We start from the raw sequence: 22,153 nt of genomic DNA, 5'->3' as shown, positions 1-22,153 counted from the left end.
TTTTGGCTCAGAGTTGCGGTTCCTGACTTAACATATTGGGCTCTTTAGGGACTCCTCTCTAGGTGTTTCTCCCTAACCAAACTGGTATCAGACACAAGTTGCAGGTTGTGAGGACTGGTTTACTCATGGCACAAGTGGACTCTTCTCGAGTTGGGGACCGGTGAAAATTCTCTTCTGCATGATGGACCGAGTTGCTAAGCAAATTTGCGTTGGTGTTGTACCAGCGTGTGCCATGGGTTTGGCAGGGGGTCCGGTTAATATTAGACTAAGGAGTCAAGGGTTGGCAAGAGTCCAAAATGTAATTTTGATATTGAAGAAGAGTGGGTCCATGTTTGGGAGAAGAGGTGACCTTGGTGATAAAGGTGGCCTTGCATTGAGTATTAAAGTGGACTCGAAAAAAGAGTTTGTAAATTTGAGTTTAATGTGGGGGTTACTCATGAAGGGGAAGATTTGTTAGATTCATGAGTAAAGGGTTGTGTCCCACATTGGTCCGAGAGATGAAGACAGAGCGGTTAATATGTAAGTAAGGGTCCAAAACCTAATAGTTTAAACTTTTGGGTCGGAGTTGGGTTCCTGACTTACATATTGGGCTCTTTAATGGACTCTTTCGAGGTGTTTCTCCCTAACAAATTAGGAAATTGGCTTAATTTCTTTTTAGGTAGAATTTTTGTTTTGTGTGGAAGTAACTAGTTTTCTAATTGATTTTAGTTACTTGAAATAGTAATCAAGTAAAACCCTATTTAGCTAGATACTATTTCCTACTCTATATGAGTTAGGAAATAGTATTAGTTTTCAATTGTTATTTGATTTTTTGTCAGTAATATTCTCTATAAATAGGTAGGTTGGCATACTACAAAGATACACAAGAAAAGAGTGAGAAAGTTTTTAGTGGGTGAGAGAGTTATACAAGAGTTGGGACTTGGGAATCAAGTTGTAATCTTGTGGTGTTTTTCTCTCATAGTAAGAACAAGTATTTCTTTCCGTGGACGTAGGCTTGGTGATTAAGCCGAACCACGTTAATTCTTATGCGTTGCTCATCGTTCGTGCTAGATATAGTTTTCTATTGGTCTTTTCCTTTTTCAAATAATTGGCCTGATATCCTAACAGTTAGCTCCAGAGTATGGAGATGCATGGTTAATGTGTGGGAGGACATTGAGCAGTTTATGGAAGTATTGGATGTCCAAGGAAGACAGTGGATGGCCTGGTCGTTGACGCCCTCGGGTACTTCCACTATCTCGTCGACTTGGGATGCTTTCCGAGCTAAGCGGGTGACTCTAGTATCGTGGAAGTTAATTTGGAACTGCCAAATACCTAGCAAAATTGCCATCTTCATGTGGAAATTGATGAATAGGTATCTACCATTCTCGGAGATTTTGAGCAAGTTTAGATTCCATCTCCCCTCTAAGTGTCACTTTTGCCAAAATGTTGACTCTCTTGATTAGGTACTGATTGACTGCCCTCTTGCAATATTTGTTTGGGGCGTTTTTGCCCAAATGCTTCAGCTCCCACTAAGCGCTTTAAGTGGTGTGATGCATAGGATCCAACATTAGCAAAGGGTGAGCTGCTCACCATCATGCCGACTGTAATTTGTTGGGAACTTTGGAAGGCTAGAAACTCTTCAATCTACGAGGGGTATCGTCTTGTCCCTCATCTGATTTGTCAATGCATCCAAATGACAATTCTCAGCATATCCTAGGCGCTCCTGTTTGTGCAAAGGTCAAAGGAGGATGTGCTCTTAGTCAACATAGGGTTGGTGCAACACTCGTGCAGACAGAGACCTACTGTGCACCGCACCATATCTTGGAGCAAACCGATGAATGGCTACATGGAGGCAGAAGCTCGTGCTCTACTTGAGGGTGTGCAGCTTTGGTTGGAGCATGATTGGCATCACGTGTAGGTTGAAATGGACTTTGAAGCCTTGCAACTTATGATGGTAGGTGATTGTCAAATACCGTGGAAGTTATGGCAAATTGTAGCACGTATTCAAAGTATTACCACGGGTAGGTAGTTTATTTTCACCCACATATTCAGAGAGGCTAATGCGGTGGCAAACATGCTTGCAAACTTGGTTAGCTCTTCAACATGCAATCTGTGATTCTTTGTTGCTCTAATCTCAAGCTACATACGCGGACTAGCTAGGCTTGACCGGCTTAGTACGCCTTATATAAGAATTGTCTAGGGCTCCCTTGTAAGGGAGTAGTACTCCTCTTTCAATAATCTCCTTATCAGCTATGTTGATTATTCTTTTAATAAAGTAGGACGGGCATCCCATCCCCTGCTTCAGGGTTTGCCAAAAAAATCTAAAATTATGAAATACAATTTTATGCATTATTAGTTAGTTAATGCAAAAGTTAGCATACTGTCCACCAATTAGTACTTAATCACTGAAGAGAATCTTATTTCAAAGTATGATAAAATCTTTAAAAAAAAACAAAAAAGTTAGCAACATATGCGAAAGCTAAACTATCAAAATCACAATTTAAGTACCTAACCGGAGTTCCGCATTTGTCTTTCCTCATGATTGAAAACAAGTGCAACTCAATTTGATAAAAAACAAATTACTCGTACACATACCAAAAGTAAACGATTATAATATATCTCAATGGCATAGAATATGCTTTCCAACATTTGTATATTTATAATAATGATTAAAATATTAGTTTTTATGAATATCTTGATACCTTTAGAAAGTAAAAAAGAGGATACCCCGCTACATTCACGGGGAAAAGTCAACATTCATGAGTTAATATTTTACTATAGCGCAAGAATGTATGGTTACTACTGTTACTCAATGTAGTTAGTCTAATGCTATATTTATATGCGTGAATGAATATGCATCTTTGGTTTATAGTTTCTTTTCTTTGTTGTAATTTGTGATAGCATCTTGGTTTTTGTGGATATGGACAACTAGAATATAAAACATTTACATTCAACTATATTTAACATTTGCACAAAATTCTTTGGAATTGAAACACTTCATAATTTTCACGAATATGATTCAGAAAAATAGTACCAAGTTACTTAGAACTTAATATTCAAGATCACACAGAAAATATTAGCCAATACAAGGCGGCTTCTCAAAATTTAATGAAGTAGCATAGAAATTATTAGATTGCATAAATATCAATACGACCCAACTCTAGAGTCATGTACAATTAAATGAATAGTCTAGATTATAATCAGTTTTATAAGGATGCAAAGGCCATAAAAGGGGTAAATGTAAAACCCCATCCTACGACAAGAAATTGATTGGAAAAGGAATCATTTATAATTTCCAAACTCATCAGTTACTAATAACTTAGATTAAGCATTTTGAATATCTGTGCTACCTGTCCAAAAATTCTTAACTCAGCACCTGGGCCAAGGCATTACAACCTTGAAGGTAAGATACTTTATACAATAACTCATCCAAGAAAAAATTGATAAACACATAAATTGGTTTTATGGAATAAAAATATTTTGCTTATACTTTTTTTTTTTTGGAGAATTTTTGCTGGGTTACTTGAAAACATGATTAGCAAATTGTTCAAATAGAGTTGTAGAATCCAAATTGGCTAATCTTCTTGGGTAAAAAAGTTATGTTCTAGCAAAAGGCTACGGGTTGCTTACCAGATGAGTTTGAGTTTAGAGTTGGACAAACAAGATTGGCCACCGGGTGCAACTATGACATTCAAAGATTTTCTACTTGATTGTTAGTTGAATATATTTTTATTAACGTTGGAGTTTAAGTTGAAGGTTGAATGATTGTTTGTTTTACTTAAAGTTCTTTGATTTACGTGATGTTTGATTATTTAAAAACTTTAAATAGTTTATATTTCTAGATTGTTTATTAAAGGCATTGGTCACTATTAGACTCAATATAAATGTCTTAAATGAAAAATGGAAATAGCTGAAGTACCAAAAACTAATTCCATATAAACTACCTTTTCATAACATTTTAAAAAACATATAAAAAACGTAGACTATTTCTCATTACTATATTAATTTTTGAAAAAAATACAGCTATTATGAGTTACAGCTTTATTTTTTAGATTAAGATATGTCACGTATTGTGACGCCCCCACTTCTCCCTAAGGCGAACCAAAGGGTATCCGCGGGACGCCTGCCCAACTCTCGCTAGGACTCATGCAATTTCCCATTCAAGCTTAATACAACACTAAATTACAACCAGATAAAGTAATTGCAAATAGTGCGAAAGTTTTCAAACTTAACAACACATAACCATTATTCAATCCTTATGATGGGTTTCCAAAATACATCCCAAATACCAAAATTTTTCGTAGCCACTAACACTGGGGCCCTATTACAAAATATCACAAAAGGGTTCTTCCATGTCTCAACCCATGTCCACTCCTGTTAAGGAAAACAAATCTATAGGGTAAGCAAAACGCTCGTGAGGCCAAGAACACACATGCAAGCACGTAGTTCAAGTAACACTCCCAAATTAATCAATTTAAAATAATAACCATTCAATAAAGAACACTTTACTGAAAAGTAAACAGAAACAATTCAAGGATATGGGAGCTCTCAGGAGTTATTTTCCACTTGCACGATCACGAACCTCCATGCGTTGACACTCCGTCAACCGGGTAAGTTTAATCCGTAGAAATATCACTTACACTTCCCCTTCTCAACCTTACATACCACACTGGGCCCGCAATACATTTATGAGGCGATACTTCAGCGAGTATACCAAGCAAGACCTCTCAATAGGTCGAGCTTATGAAATCTCATGGTTCACTGAGGAGCTCGACCAAGCCCATACTGGCTCGAGTCCAAGGCTAGCCAATAAGAGAGTTTGGGCGTCCCCCACTTTTACACTTTTGTATCGAGGAGGTTCACTCCAACGACTTATGCAATCACAGCATAAATAATCACTTAAACACTTCACATATATTCACTTAACAAGTTACTTAAACAAGTAAGCACTTCACTTCACGAACTCAAGTTCACTTCGTTTAAATGAGGACGAGTGCGATAAAGTACACACTCGACTCAAAGGTTTCAAAATCTCATTTTATATAACACTTATCACTTTGCAGATATATCACATAATACACACACTTGACACTCACTGTGAGTCAATAGCAAAAGTGTCACTTGGAGGTTCAAGCTTCCACCGTGGGATCCTCTTGAAGGTCCTCGTGTGCGCCTGAGCAAATAATAGTGAATTATCATTCACACATCCCAATTATCAAGGAAGATTGTGCACTAGTACAATCTAGGGAAATTCATGAAAATGAACCTCAATTACTCGTAAATCGAGGTTCAAGTGGAGTTTCTTAAAGTACAAGAGCAATCGAGTTTTTTTATCTTGGAGATCAAGCATAACGTTCAAGTACTATCGAAGGAATAAGGAATACTTGAAAAACTCCATTTCCTTGAAATTCGGAAAATTTCAGTTTTGATACGATATTTTGAAAAATCGTATCTCACATTCCACATGTCAAAAATTGGAAACTTGGTACCGTTGGAAACCTCTTCCAAAGTACTAAAAGTTCTTAGAATACACTTTTCTAAGATTCCAAATGGAAACATTCAAAAATGAGCTCAAAGTCGCTGTTTTGGTTCATAAGGCAGATTTTAAGTTGGTTTTTGGCCAACTTTGAAAATTTGGCAAAATTCACTTGATTGGAACTAGCCTTTGAAATTTGGAACTCTATTAGAGTTGCAATCCAAGTTTATAACAAACAAGCGGAACGAGAAACGGAGTTTTGAGCACTAAGATATGGCAACTCAAAGTTACCAAAATTCCCTTGTGAAACAAGGGTTTTCCAAACTCGAGTCATGAACTTTGGTAATTTAGTCGAGCAGCGAAATGGACTCGGATTGGTATCAAATTCAGAAATATAATACTCCTATATAAAAGGTATCCCTCTATCAAATTTCATGGAAAAATACCTTCGGAAAGGTAGTCAACCAAACAACCAAAGTTTCGAAAAATCCTAAGGCAAAACTGCCTTGAGCTTTTTGTTTTCCATTCCAAACATTTGGCCAAGGAAAATCCTTCAAACATGGTTTATTTGTGTAGAAAAAGCCTAAGGAACATTCATGGTACATTTGGTAAGTGTTTTAATTCCAAGAAATTCAATTGGTAAGTCCACACCAAGTCTAGCATCAATTCTGCCCAAAATTTAGGGTTTTCAAGAACAGGGCAGATTTCGTATTTTGATCACAATTACTCAATTCAACTCGGAATTGAGCATGGTTGATGGAGTTGGAAAATACATTCATAAAACTATAATTTCACAGAAGAAATTGTTTTGAAATTCAACACACAACTAGCTCAAATTCAAGCCTCAAGTTGCAGCTTCTGAACTTCGTTCCAGGAAAACAGAGAAACAGACAGTCATCTTTAAACGGTTGGTACGGGATACTCGGGTGGAATTAGGGGTTACATTTTATACCGTTGGAAATATGGGAATTTATAGTTTCAAATGCCACTGATGGCACTTGATTTCGACGTCGGAGCACAGAGTTATGGACGAAACAAGAAGGTTGTCTGAGCATTACGGGGAAATTTTTCCAGGTTTGCTAGCTTTGCGAGATTAATCCATTTGACTAACCAAATCTCAATATTTTTCGATGAAACTTTATACACCATCTATACAACATATAAACATCATATACAAGCCATTAAAACCTCAAAATTCCGCAAAAAGAGGCACGATCATAACAGGGGCAGAATTGAAAACTTTACATCCATGCACTCCTTGAAATTTATACTAGCTATGCACCATTAATCTATCAATTTGAGCACTAAACTAACATTAAATCCATCATCAAGCATCACATCAGCCATCAATCCAAGAGTGGGAGTTCATAGAGCCTACATTCAAAATTTTCTAACAATAACAAGCCACCCACATGAATATCTAAGCTCATAAGCGTAAATCAACTTCCATAGGCCAAGAATTTGAGGGTTGATCGTCACTTACTTGTGTTGGTGAACAAGGGCAGAATTTCGGCCCTCTCTTAGCTCAAGAAAACCGTGGAAAGCTCCCCCTTTTTGTAGCTTAAGATGATCTCCAAGTATTAAGCTAAGTGTGTGTGAAATTTGGAAGGAATTGGAGATGATTTGTGCAAGATTTAGAGATGAAAAATGAAGAACTCCTTGGGTTATATTTTGCAGCTGATGGCCGGCCACTTTATGAGGAAGAGAGAGAGTGTTTTGATCTAATTTGGCTTCCTAAGGAAGCTTCATTTGTGTGGCTAGAATTGGTGCAAAAGTCAACTCTTCAATAGTGCGCGTACGCTCGCGTTTTGTACTCGATTCCTTTCGCGTTCATTTCACTAGTGCACTAAACCTCCAATATACTTATATTCATAATATTATTATCCACTCTTAAAGATATAAAATGAAGGTCTATAGTCTCCCAATTAATCGCGCGTGCAAAAATGCGAATTTCCAATTTAAGCGCGATAAAACGAAACTTCCAAGAAATTCTTATAACGATAGTACTAGCTACTAACTATCACCTGAGTACTTAAACTTTAAAATACCTAATTTAGGTTCATAGTACAAGTCTCCAATGTTCGAAACTTATTTTACTCTCTAACGGTTAAAATTTCCAAATACTTTTTCACTAATTTCACTAAACGCGCTTTCGGAAATTAATTTTTTTGAAACGAGTCACTTTAAAAATATTTTGAAGCTATACTTCCATGCAATTAAGTTCAATAGGGCTAGAAAATGATATTCGGAATAAATGGACAATTACATGATTAAATAAGCTCGAAATAGGGTCTTTAAAATAAATGAATTTTGTAAATCCTCACATGTATATCGCACATGCACTAAAACTAGTTTGACCCAAAATATAAATTTTGGAAAATATTGTTTACCAATGACACAATGTTCATTATTTTTCATGTGATGTGTTAGAGCCCAGAACAGTACTGGATAATTACACTTTACACACAATTATTCACAATATAACTTGTAATAGCTTTTTACCCACAACGGATTTTCTGTCATACTCCTTATGTCACTGTCTATCCTATTTTTTATTATATTGTTATTACTCCTTCATAAACATCATGCTTTAGTTCTTTTTTACTTATATATTATTTTTTTTATGCTATTGTATTTATTTTTTACTTAATTAATAGTTATTAGATTTTAACGAAACAAAAGAGGACTAAAACATTATATTTATAAAAGAGAAGTAATAATATAATAAAAAGTAGGACATAAGATCCATTGCGCTCTCTGCTTTTTCAGGATGCTTCTTGTCTCGCACACGGTAACAATGCCCGCCAACAACACAGATTAGTAGTGAATGGGGTCAAGTGCTCGAAAACAATGAGGAAGTGAGTTTTCACCCGTGTTTTCTTCATTTTTTTCACATGTATCCCAATTTATGGAGCTTTCCGTACACCTACACTATATTTGAAGAAGATCCCTATCTTTACTTGTGGAATGGCAGCAATAGATCATGGAAAGTGTTTCTTTCTCATTTCAAACTCTGGTGCCTATTTTCTTCTGGCTTGTCTACTGTTTACTTCGACTGCTAATCTGGTTAATATTTCTTGTTTTGTTCATTTATCCCATACTGTGGATTTCATTGAACACTGTAGTGCTGCAGATTGAGTTTCCTTTTCTCCATTTTCCTTCCTTTCAAAATGTTCAGATTGCTAATCTATTACTACTGGCAATTTGCCCAACTAAAAACACATTACATATGGAATTGCTGCTTCAATTTTTCTTTGTATTTCCACCAAAAAACAGAGAAAAGAAAACTACTGCTAACTTAAAAAGGTTGCAGTAAAAGATATTTGTTGTGAATTTGTCGTCATTGGAAATTACAGAGCCAAGAGGCCCTCACCTGAATGAACCTCTAATTTTAATTCATTTGTTGATCAAGATTACTGAGATTAACTCAATATACATCATAATCTTATAGTCCGTCAACAGCTCACGCGAAGGCTCTGCAGCATTTGATTATGCTTCTGAGATTCATTATAAGAAAAACAAATCTAAGCTGACTGATGTAGCATGCTTTTTACAAATTAGAGTAAAATTTAACAGCAAATTGTTAGTCTAAACAGAGTATTCCACTTTTTTTTTTACATGGCAGAAGCTCATTTATACGGGGTCATCAACAGCATCTTCTCTTGATAAAGTTTCACTGGAAGAAGAAAAAAGTCTTGCAATATTTTTAGTATCACGCCCCACCATCTCCCCCCGCCACACACGCACAAGAAAAGAAAAAAAAAGAGAGTCTCACCGGCAATATGTACGCAACCAAAAAAAAAAAAGACAGAAAGAGATTCTTGAAGGTAATGTCTTACTGTTGTTAGATCATAAGAAAGTTGAAAATTTTTGAAATTTTGGGTTATTCGGATTATTTATATACATATATAATTATATGAATTTTTCTAACAGGTATAAGCACTCGTAAACATATTTAAATCATATCTAACACACCATGTGAATATACATGATTACAATTATTGTACTCCCTACGTTTAAATATTTGGACAAGTAACTACACCTTTCTAAAAAGCTAACGCATGAAACAAACTCCTCTTAATGAATGTCTATTGGGCACTAATTAGCCGAGCCATACTTAAACATGTAAAATGTATAGCTAGCTAACTAGATATATGCTTCAAAAAAAAAAAAAGTTATTGCACTACGTAGCTCAATTGATTTTCATCACCACATAAATGTTGTAGAAGATATTTAACGTGACAAATTCTCTTATGCTCATACCTCGAGCTTTCCAGCTGTTTCCTCGCTTTGTGCCACAAGCAACAAATAAGAGGTTATTTATGGTTTTTTTCACTTCAATTCCATACTTTAATTTGCTATTTTTCTTTTCATTTTTTTCCTTTTCTTAAACAGATTTCTATCCTTAATATAGCAATTGCAACTACAATTGTGTTTCATGGACTGGCAGTAGTTTACTTGAGGTAGTCTAGACTATTTTGACAAGTGAATAAAGAATACCTCCAAAAATATTTTTCAATGTTCGTGCTGCATAAATTTCAATAAATTCATGTAAAAAAATTGTGATAATGATGTAAGAAAAAAGTGATGCTAATTCAAGCATAAACGAAAGAAAGAATTGTCCAGGAATGCACACATTTCCATTCACATGTACACATTTAAGATGCCAAAAAAAAAATATTATCTCTTGTTTGAGAGACTTTATAAGACCAATCATCAATGTTGCATTATATTTTGCTTCTACCCATAATATGATACTGATCATGGTTAATTTGGAAGCATTCAAGAAACAGAACGTGAATGATAGGAAATCATCTAAGTAATTTTAAGAAAAGGGTGAGTTATTTGTGCAATCAGCCATTAAGTTTTAGGTACATCATGCAAACATCTTCTGCTTTTACATATGCAGGAAGAATCCTACTAAAAAAAATTTATGGGTTGATTTGACGACTAATAAAGGCCAAAGCACACGACATCATCTAAGAAAAGCCAAAAATAGCAGTGATGATGTATGCCCATCAAAAATAACAAGGTATGATGCGCTAATCTACATTTTGAAATTTAAAGTTGTGGTTTATATCTTCTTATGGGACAATTGTATCATGCAAGTGAATTGCAATTAGGTAATACATATCCAAAATGTCGAAAAGTTTTAATAATAGGGAAAAAAAATTTCATGAGTTTTTGCCCCCACAATACTTATAACTTTCCTCCTTTTTTTTTAATCAGCTCTTTTTGATAATTACCTAAAAACGCTCTTATAGGTTAAAGATATCAGAAGTTACAAAAATGCTGTGGTTTTAATGTTTCAGAGAAAATTTCAAGAGGCACAAGAAAAAACAAATTGGGTTCACTTAGATGACATGCTTTTTAGGCGTTTGTATAAAATTTTACTTGAAGTTACTAAAGAAATTCGTATGAAAGTGTTTAGGGAATATGTGAAAAACTTTTATATTTTTATTTTTCTTTCCTTTTTTTCCTTTCTTTCATCTCCTCTTCTTCCCCCTTCCTTCATCCCTCTCCGTTGTCGCCAACGCTTTCCTTCCCCTACTGTTGCTGCATTGGTGACAACTCCAACACCTCACCCCCCCACTTTTTTTCCTTTTCCTCTCTCATCCCCTCCCTGCTCCTCCTCCTCTCCTCCCTCCCTTCCCCTCCTTACCTCCTTCCCCCACCACCCCCTCTCCCCTCTCTCCCTTCACCCTATCCCCCTCCCTTGCAGCTAAAAAAAAAAATTACCCCATACATCATTTAATAAAAAAATACAATAAGAAAAGAACCTAAACGGATCACTACTCCACATACGCCCCCAAAAAAGTCAACCTTTCCATGACTAGATGAATAAAAAATTATCCCTAAATCATTTAACCCAAAAAAAAAAAAAAAAAGAACACATAAGCAAGAGCTAATTGCTACTAATCGAGCAAAATTAAACAAGCAAACAAAAAGGGTTATTAAATTAAAAAGCTCAATAGTCCAAACTAAAGAAAATGTCATGCCTAATTACAAAAAAAAAAAAAAAAAAACAGAGAGAGAGAGAGAGATAGGAATGTTACAAATATTGTGGCGCCACTAAAATTTCTAAATCTTTCATTATCATTTCTTCTTATATCTTATTTTGACGCTTTCGTGCGTATTTAACATACTTACAAGTAGAGGTGTCAAAATGGGTGATTTGGATGGATTTGAATTGGTTAAAATAGATAATGGGTATAACTGAATCAATCCATTTATACCTATTTAATTAGATGGGTATAAATGGATAAGTCAAAAAATGAATTGGATAACCCAATTAACCATTAATAACCCATTTATTTTAACTTTTTGTAAACTCATTTAATTTTTTGTTTTGCAAACTAACTTATTAATATATACCACCCTTTGCCTTCATTATTAGTTTTAAATATTTACTTATAATACTTAATAAGCCTAATTATCAATTTTTTTCTATCCATCCTCTATGTCACAAAATTACATACTATTTAATAATTGAATAACAAGAATATAAAATTTTGAAATAAATACTATAAAAGTTAACATAAAAACTTAATTCAAAAATTTTGAACCTCTAGCATTTTTTTCATGTAGAAATCTAAAATTTCATTTTGGAAAGGTAGGAAAAGAGACTCAAACTTGTCATAAATTGTTAATGTTGAAAAATGAGCAAGTTAACAAACTAAGAGAAAAGAAAATAATAAGATAAAACTAACAAATAATAATAATAATGAAACAAAAGTAGTTAACATCATGACAAAATGAAGAATCTGAAAAAAAAAAGGGTGGAGGAAGAGAGGAAGTTTGGGGTAGACAATTCTAATTGGATTAGTTGGGTTTAATGGATTACTCAATAATACCCATTTAATATATTTATACACATATGCAAAAATTAACATGTCCATATTCATCTATTCATGGATGAGTATAGATAAATTTAGTTAAATAGGTTTGCTTCCCACTTATATTTACAAGTAATTATCGATGGAACTATTTATATGTCTCTAACATTCCTTGCATATGATGCTATTAAGATCCATGATAGAAGAAAAAGAAAAAATAAACTTTAAAATGAGAAGGTCCTGCCCAAGCCCCAAATAGCACTAATTATTGTTGAGGCCCGCAAAACGACTCGTGTGTCTGCAGTAATGGATGCGACAAAGGTTTGTCGAAAAGCACGGCTCCTCATTTATTTGATTCGGAATTGTGTTTCTTATTCCCTTGAAGAGTTAGTTTTGGACTTGCGATATCGTGATTGTGTTCCCAAAAATCAAAAAACAATTGAACGTGTAAATATTTTATTCTCCAAATATCGTTTCTTTTAGTGTTAAATACATGCAATGATTTACCTTCAAGATTATTAAGGAGAAAATTTTCGAAAGGTATTAGCTTCATTAGTAGTTCTTCCAGGTTACCAATTATTCATAGTGAAATGACAGGAATTACTTTGAATTACAATTAGATATTGTTAATTTTTGTATTAGAAATTTGCTGGAAGAATGTATTCACTTATACTTCTTCAAGTATATACAGGGTGTCCATTAGAAAAATCCTAAAATAAAATCAAACGGGATATTTCTAATACAAAAATTCGCCTAAGTTAACCTATCATATATCTATAAATACTGTAAAATTCATCTAACCTGCCACACATATACACATATTGTAAAATTCAAGTAACCTACGATGTATATACACAAACTACAATTATTATCTTTTATTGTATTTATATACTTTTTTTATTTAATTTTACCTACTTTTTTCTCATATTTATTTATTTTTTCTAATTAATCTTACGTTTCCAAAAGTATGACACCTAAAATCTGGACCCAATGGGCACCCACTAGACAGATTCTTTTTTTTTAAAAAAAAAAATTAAAAACATTTCTTACTCACAAAACTAATCTGCTGGTAAGTTTTTCTATTGGTTCCAGAACTACCTTCCCAAATTTACTTATTAAGAAATCTATGTATATATAGATATATAGATATTTCTCGTTTTGCTCATTTTTGGTGTTGCCCAGATTCGGATTTGATTGAATTCTGCAGTGCTGCAGGTTGATTTTCTTTCGTCTATTTCTTTTTTCCCCAATCAAGATTTCTAATCCGGCAATTTGGCCATTTGGAAAGAATATGACCACTAACTTAAAAAAAGATTGTGGAAGTTAGTGGTTAAAAATTGTTGTGGTGAAACTTAAAAGGTTGTGGCAAATTACAAAGCCACCAGCCCTAAGCTGAATGCATCTCAAATTTTTTAATCATTGGTCCCCTGCAGCTTATGCCTGCTGTATTGGTGCGATCTTCCCTCGATAAATTTTCAAAAGGAAGAAGGTAAAGACTTGCAATTTACCCCCACCCTAACACACACACACAAGATAAAAAAAGAAATTAAAAAACAGAGAGAGAAAGAGAGAGAGAGAGAGTCCTGAATGCATACTGTAACTATTCTTTTTTTTTTTTTTCTGATTTGAACTATAACTATTCTTAGATCATAACAAAGTCAGAGATCTTGAATATCAATAGTTACGATAGACAGAAATCTGATTTCAGAGTGAAAAACATGGCAGGTACCATGGTGAACGACTCCCCCAACAGTAGCACTGGTTGCTTCGATTCTGCTCGTAATTATCTGGACCGCTTTGAATACAGGATCGATTATGGCAGCTATCATATCGCAGTGCTGAAGATGGGGATAAGTCTATTGGAAACCTTTGATCTGTATATCAGAAAGTGTAGGAGGAGGAGGAGGAGGAGGAGCAAACGGGGTACGTGTTTGGAAAAAGACGAGGACCAGGATGATGCTAAGTCTGACAGACTTAGTAGTATTTCTTTCGGGATTCAAGATCTGGTTTGGGGGATACGGCGCAGACTTGACTGTGGTGCGTCAGATCATAGAGGCATCAAATGTGAGCTCAACAAAATCGGTGAAAATATCAACTTGTTTTTTGAAACAGATATCAAGGAATTGGACATCATCAGTTTGTTGCTTTACTACTCACTGGAAGACTTGCAACTAGTTATGGATTTCACCGATTCCATATCGGGTAATCTAAAGCGTCTTTCCTCATACTGCAAATTTCATGCACATGAAGCTCTAAGGACTGTACTGGAAACCCTTCAAGAGAAGCTAATGTTCTTGAAGAGTTTCGCTCGCTTTGCAACACTACAAGGTGTTGAGGGTCAGCCATTGATATATCTGTTGGGTCACGTTGAGGTTGTGGTGGTCAATGCTGTTAGCTTGGCTTTTACATTTTGGTTTCAAAGACGCAATGAGAAAGTGCGCGATGAAATGCAATTTGAAATTTCTCAACTAATACACAAGATGATTGATCCCGTTGATCCCCAAGTCCGAGAGATTTATACCCATGTCCTGGAAGCTTCCAAGTTATCAAAATCATCCTACACTTTAGCTGTGAAGGAGAATAGGCATCTATTGGTTGAGTTTATTGACTATCTCCTGCAAAGTATCATGGGGATCATATCAGAATGTTATACCAGTTTCCTGGATGCGGTGAAGGATCAAATGCTAAAGCTCCTTGAGGGAGTAAGATTCCTGAGTGTCCTTCTTAGCCTGGAGCAGGAGAAGTTCGATGAGCTAAATGATGCAATGAATGATCTTATTGGAGTTGCAGTCTCTGATGCAGGTATTGTGACTTTCTCCCTTTCTACAAATGAAATGAAAGAAGGCTTGTGCAAGGACACAGATCTGGCTCTTTCTAACTTGCTCCAAGAGCTTCAGTTCATCATTGCAGAAGCTGCACATGTTTATCCACTAACATCATCATCATCACTCAGTTTCCCAAGGACTAAAGAACTGGGTTCTCTTGATTTTCTTCTAGTAACTCTCGAGGAACTAGTGAGTTCGACAGCTGATTCAATTGCTTTTCCAAACGATCAAATCCGCACAATCCTAGAAGATCTTGTATTCTTAAGATTTGTCCTAGGGAATATTGTGGAGCAATGCAATAGGGATGAAAAACTCCAAGCTCTTTGGAGTCGTATCATGAAGGTTGCATACAGTGCAGAATTAAAAATTGACTCTGCACTGCTTGGTGATAAATGTGAACCATGTTTGGATGCTGTTGCCAGAGATATACATCTCATGAAGATTGAGGCTGAAGAGATCTATGGTAGCATTAGATATGATGGTGAAACTCAAAGAGTTACCAAGACGACTATTAACATGCCATCACAAGTTACAGCTCCAATATCCACTGAAGCTCTGGTGGGTCTCAATGATGAGGTAGAAAGTATAATTGATAGACTTGTGAGAGGATCAAGGCAGCTAGATATCATTGCCATTGTGGGTATGCCTGGACTTGGTAAGACAACATTAGCCAATACAATTTATAGTGATCCTACAGTAGAGTGCCACTTCCACATTCGTGCATGGTGTTGCTTTTCTCAAGCGTATACCAAGCATAGTTTGTTAGTTCAGATTTTGTGTAGTATTGATTGTGAGAGCCATATCCAGTATCTTGACAATAATGAAGATGATATGGCTGACAAGCTACGCAAATTGTTGAAGAGAAATAGGTATCTCATTGTTTTGGATGATGTTTGGGACATTGTGGGGTGGGATTCGTTGAAACACTCACTGCCAGATGATTGCAATGGAAGTAGGATTCTCTTAACCAGCAGATTTCAAAAATTGTCTTTGCTAATTAAACCTGATAGCGAGCCACACCATCTTCGCCCACTTACAGATAATGAGAGTTGTGAATTGCTGCAAAAAAAGTTATCTGCCAAAAAAGATTGTCCTCCAACATTGAGTAAAGTTGTACTGAACATAGCAAAATACTGTAAGGGCCTACCTCTCGCAGTTGTCCTTGTTGCTGGAATTCTTGCTATTACTAAGCAAGATTGCTGGGAAGAAGTTGTAAGACATCTAACTTCCAGCATTTATGTTGACAATGAACATTGCATGAAGACACTTGAGCAGAGTTACAATTATTTACCAGATTATCTAAAGCCATGCCTTCTTTACTTTGGTGCATTTCAAGAAGACCGAGACATTCCTGTTCGCAAGTTGTTATGTCTTTGGATCTCTGAAGGATTTGTCCAAAAGACTGAAGGAAAGAGCTTAGAGGATGTGGCAGACGACTATTTGATGGATCTAATTGGGAGAAGTTTAGTTATGGCTGCCCAACAAAGATCTTTAGGTGGGATCAAAACTTGCAGAATTCATGATTTGGTACATGAGTTTTGTGTTAAGAAAGCAAAAGAAGAACGTTTTTTACAGATTTTACACGGGGATAACCTTCTTACTTTCACTGGCCCGTGTGACCCCCACCGACTGGTTGTCTACCCTAGCACAAGGCGGGGACCTAAAAAGTCAAGGCTATTTTTTCCCAATTTGTGTAGTTTGCTCTTCTCTGATTGTACTTATGCTGAGCTAGATATAATTTCACGCAAAGTTCTGTCATCTAAACTTCTTAGAGTGTTGGACTGCAGGAATGATCCTTGGTCGAGGGCAGATTTTCCAAGCGAAGTAGTATTCCTTGTTCACTTGAGGTACTTGAACATTACGTCTGATAGAGGGGAAATCCCATCTGCAATAGCCAACCTCTCAAGGTTAGAAACTTTTGTGGTAGGAGGACCCCTTACAAGTTATTTCTTACCTAACACTATCTGGAACATTAAAACTTTGAGGCATCTTGTCGTATCAGCATCACTAGGTGGTTTCATATTTCCCATCAACAGTCTTGAAGGTTCCCCGGATTTAGAACATTTAGACACTTTAACCCTTTCAATCTGGAACCCTTCTCGAGACTTGCAAAAGATACTGACAAAGTTACCAAGCATCCGCAGGCTAAGATGTGTGGGAGACAGTAATGGAGCATCTGCTGGAATTCTCGTGCTGGACTACTTGAGTCGACTAGAATCACTTAAGATGAGGTTTCTTATTGGATATGAGTTTGAGTTCCCATTGAATTTGAGAAAGTTGACTCTCATAGATAATAATCAGCCATGGAGTATAATTTCAGCAATGGGAAAGTTGCACAACCTTGTAGTACTTAAATTATGCCGTGTTTCCTTTCTGGGGAAAAAATGGGAAATGGAAGAAGGGGAATTCAGTAACCTTCGATTCTTGAAATTGTCAGGGTTGAATATTCGCTGCTGGACAGCCTCTTCTGATAATTTTTCCTGTCTTGAGAAATTGGTTTTGCATCAGTGTTATGATCTGGAAGAGGTCCCTTCTTGTTTAGGGGAAAACCTCACTCTTGGCATGATTGAGGTGAAATTGTGTCATGAGTCAACTGTAAATTCTGTGAAGCAAATTCAGCAAGAACAGATAGATTTGGGAAATAAGGGCTTAAAGATCATAATTAAACAAGAAATTGGTTAGATCTACTCAGAAAGGGAGTCGAAGCAGAGAAGAATTCCAGTCATGAGGTTAGATCTACTCCCTCGGTCCTAATTGTCTATGTTGGATCAGTTCAATGATATAACCATCCATATTTCAGAAAGCAATTTCTGGAGGTTTCAATTCTTTGATTTGAATAGTCATGCATCTATGGAATCAAAACTATACATCCATCAGATATTATTCTGATGTGTTCTCTGTGTTGTTTTTTTTTTCTCATGTTTGATAATGTATAAAATCAATCATCCCAATTTCTAAAATCTTCTTCAATATGGCTACAGATCGGTATGATCCTTGAAACCAGCTGCACCCAAGCATAAATGCCAGGTACACATTTTTATTTGTTCTGTACATTTGAGCTCAAATAATGCTGACCGAGTCTCTTTTCTTGAAGCAAATAGCTGAATGACCTGAGACTTTCTTTATCCTTTGTTTTTAATTTTGAAATGCAAAGAATGCGCTCTTGCGGCCTTGTTGTGTAGAATATGTGTAACATCCCGAATATTAGGAGGTTGTTTGTGAAGAAAATATTAAAGTGTAATTCTTTGGGTTTGATTTAAAACCTTATTTTGTTTTAAAAGACTAGAAACCCTAATGTTTAATCAAAAACCCTAGTTTACTTGTGACTAACCGGTTTTTCTAAATCTCTCCTATTTTAATTGAAACCCTAATTTTAATTACTGGAATTGGAAAATTCCTCACGTTTTCTTAAAAATTTCCTTTTATTTGAAAATTATTATGTATTAAAGCCCTACTACCCAATTGTTCAACAATAAGTGCAGATGAACCTAGAAAATAGGGTTTTACACTTCGGTTTCAAGATTTGGGGCAAATTAGGGTTTTCGCGTTTTTCCGCCGGATGAATTTTCGGAACGGAGTAAGGATCAAATTTGGTGATTAAAAGTGACTTTTAAGTAAGAAATAATATGTGAGTAGTAGAAATGATATAAGGTTTGTGAATGGGAAGTGAAAAACCTAGTACGTGAGTTTTTAAGAAAAACGGCGCAATCCGGCGGGTCCCGCGCACTACCGATTGAACGCACCACTTGACCACCATTTTTGTTTACCAAACAAATTTATTGAACTTGAACAAAATATCTTCCCCCTCTTAGTTCTCCTATTGGCCGAAATTTAAGGCAAAGAAAAAGCAAGGAAAGAGAAAATTTGAGTGGTTGAAATTGAGCCAAGTGTTAGGCCAACTTGTGGACACCATTAGTCCTAATCCTCTTGTCTTATTAAAACCATATTAGCAGCCTTTCTTCCTCATTTCTGCACCTTCACAGCCGAGCAAGAGAGAGAGAAAAGGGAGAGCAACAAACAACCATTTTCTTCTTGATTTACACCATCCAAGTGAGAAACAAAAATTCTAAACCGATTAAGTTGTTATCTAGCTCAAGTGCTACCTACCGGTGTAATTTTCTTGAGGAACAAAGACCTTGAACACTTGTTTCTAGTTGCCTTGGACAGGTATATATGCTAGAACCTTGATTCTCCGATTAAATTCATGCTTTGTTGCTAAATATGTCACATATGGTTGAATTATTGATGTAAGTGGTGAAATAGAGGCTTGGATCATGATTTTTCCATTTTATTGGAATTTTTACAGTTTTCCTATGATTCTTCTAGTGCTTAAAATTTGGGGCTTTGATGTTTAAAGTTTAATATGGGAAGTTAAGATGGTGAAGCAAGCCAAAAATAAAGAAATTAGCATTTGATTTCAAGAATTTCCAGATTTCAGGGACTTGAAAATTCAGTTCTGCCCGTTTCTATATCACCTAGTTAGAGGCCGAATTTGGCTTGGCATAAAACATGAAAGTTGTATAGAATGGTGTTTTATAGGTGCCTATAAAATTTCAGCTCAATCGGAGCAACGTAGGTCGTGAAAGGTCCAAAATACCCTTACTATTTTAAGTTTTTCCTCAGCAGTCCGTTTCTTCAGTTTGTCCAGTTTATTGCGTTTTTTCACTAGAATCCGTACTGATTTAGCTTTTTTCCAAAACATGAAAGTTGTAGTATTCTGACTTAGCTTTCAAATGCCTCTAAGAACACCTGATTCGGACTTTTGTACTCTGAGATATGACCATTACAGGGTAATGCGGTTATATAGCCGACGAATTGGTTTCTGGTTTAGTAATTTGAGGATTTGACTAAGTTACATTAGGAACTGGACTAAGTAACCTTCATGAACATTGTAGCTCTGTGTCTTAGCTTCGAAACGGCATAGGTTACGCCTCAATCCAATAAGCGTAGCCTCGGATATGTTATTTCCGCATTCGTACGTCAAATCTGTCTTGTGCTAGATTGTATTTCTGCACTTGCTATTTTTGTAATTCCTATTTTTATGATATTGTAAGCCTATGGAACGGCTTTTGACTTGAATTGCTGATATGTATGATGTTGGGTTTTGGGTTGAGGAAAAATAATGAAGCCTAAATGGCTGGAAAATTAGGTAAACACAAAGGGCATGCTGCCCAAATTTACGCTCGAAGACTAGAGAACTACTTGCAACTTGAGTAAGGGTTAAGAGTGATTACTGCTTGAACCATCTAGGGTACTTGAGTCTTCTTGTTCCGAGGTATATAAGTAAGGACTTGGCCGAACTTGTACCCTTGAGAAATGCAATCATGATTGCTCGAAGTATGTTTTCCTTGTATTTTCCACTCGCATGACGATTTCAAGTATAAAAGTTATAAAGTTTTACCGTTTAAAAAGTGAGCAAGTGTTTCACGACTACCATCCATGTGAATTCCAATTTCTTGAATTTTATTGAACGAAACGTTTAAGTTTCGAATCTAAGTCATGTTTCAAAGTTCTCAAACTGAGTTTTATCGCAGATTTGGACTCCGAACCCGGAGTATAACCTGAAAGTGACCAGTAAAGGCACTATATCTTTTGGTGAGTGCTTTCAAATACCGAATTGCACTAGATACTTGAACTTGATACATGACTAATATGAGTACATGTTATATACGTGAATTGATAGGGCAAGAGTGTACTTTATCGCACTTGCCCTTACGTGATATACTTATTTATTGTTGCAATTGACTTGATATACTTGTTTATGATGCGCGCACTTCCTGGAATTCCAGAAACCCTGTGGCGAGTTACTCTAGTCGAGCCGGCAAGGGCTTGGTCGATTGGGTAACGAACCCTGGGTCTCTTGTATTGTCGAGTGGAGTGATATCTCCTCGACTAATCGGTATACTCGAGTATTACCACCCGTGTTTATTGAGGATTTTGGGCCCAGCTGGGGGTTTGAACGGTGGACGGAGAGTCGTGTAAGTGGTGTTCTACTGGATTGGTTACTTACTTGAAAGTTGACGGAGTGTCAACTACTACGGGATCAAGCTTCTGGTAATGCCATGGGAATTTGGCTCCTGAGAGTCATCTGTATCCTTATACTTTGGAGTGATTATTGTTTATTGGATTATTGTTTCTTTTGAAAAATTTTTACATTCGCCCATTTTAAGATTTCTACTTGACGTGTTACTGTTCACATTTATGAACTCTTTATGCTCGTTACTTTGCTATATCGAAAACTCGTACTTATAAATAATGGTCAATTTGCTATTTGGAACCTCACTGGGCTTTTAGCTCATTCCACTCCATTTGTTTTCCTTTCAGGGGTACGAGCGAGGTGTGAGATATGTAAAGTCGAGCATAGACTAGTTGTTTGATTTTTGACTTGTACTCGCGCTATTTCTCGGATGGAACATGTTGTACTTAGATTGTATACGTTTTGAACTAGTTTGGTGTATTGAGACTTTGTACCTCGATTTCTATCAATGTAAATTATAAGCTTGAATTGGGAATGTTATTTATGGTTCATGGATGTGTGTACATGACTCGATTGAGATAGTGAGTGAGTCCTGGCGAGAGCTGGGCAGGCGGTCCGCCGAACCCTTTGGTACGCCTTAGGGGGAGGTGGGGTCGTCACAATATGTGTATGGGTTAATGACAGCTTGGCAAACATAGGAATTTTTTTTTCCAGTTTTTTTCTTTTTTCTATTTTCCACCGTCTTGATATACGAGTTTGTTCCTGCTTATGCCTACTTTTACCAAAGCTTCTGTTTTGCTATGTTCTCGTGGTACCTTCTAGAGTATGTAAACTAATTGTGCTTTAGACCTGGCCATCAGCCATCTTCTTCTGATACCTTGATACGTATAAAGAAGCCAAAATCAGAGGAAAAAAAATTTGAGATGTTGAAGTTAGAATATATTCTTTATATCATCAAAATAAACCCCGTTAGATGGTTCAAATAAGTACTATTTTCTGTGTATTTAATCTTTAATAATAATTTGCTTGAAGAGATTTTTCATGGATTGTTGTTTTCGAC

At 35.9% G+C, this 22,153-nt stretch overlaps 1 protein-coding gene across 1 annotated transcript; it reads left to right on the top strand.

Annotated features, from left to right (window-relative positions):
• Positions 1-14,009: 14,009 nt before the first annotated feature.
• LOC113777349 (putative late blight resistance protein homolog R1B-17) lies at positions 14,010-16,909 on the top strand. The gene is made up of 2 exons (XM_027322381.1): positions 14,010-16,643; positions 16,904-16,909. The coding sequence occupies exons 1-2, from the start codon at positions 14,010-14,012 to the stop codon at positions 16,907-16,909; spliced, it is 2,640 nt and encodes an 879-aa protein (XP_027178182.1).
• Positions 16,910-22,153: the final 5,244 nt, after the last annotated feature.

This window comes from Coffea eugenioides, chromosome 7 (assembly GCF_003713205.1).
Source record: "Coffea eugenioides isolate CCC68of chromosome 7, Ceug_1.0, whole genome shotgun sequence".
In the NCBI taxonomy this organism is placed as follows: domain Eukaryota; kingdom Viridiplantae; phylum Streptophyta; class Magnoliopsida; order Gentianales; family Rubiaceae; genus Coffea; species Coffea eugenioides.
This window is presented reverse-complemented; position numbering and strand designations above follow the sequence as displayed.

What these genes read in the sequence shown, in the direction of transcription:
- LOC113777349 (XM_027322381.1), top strand. Translation starts at nt 14,010, where the DNA reads ATGGCAGGTACCATGGTGAACGACTCCCCCAACAGTAGCACTGGTTGC.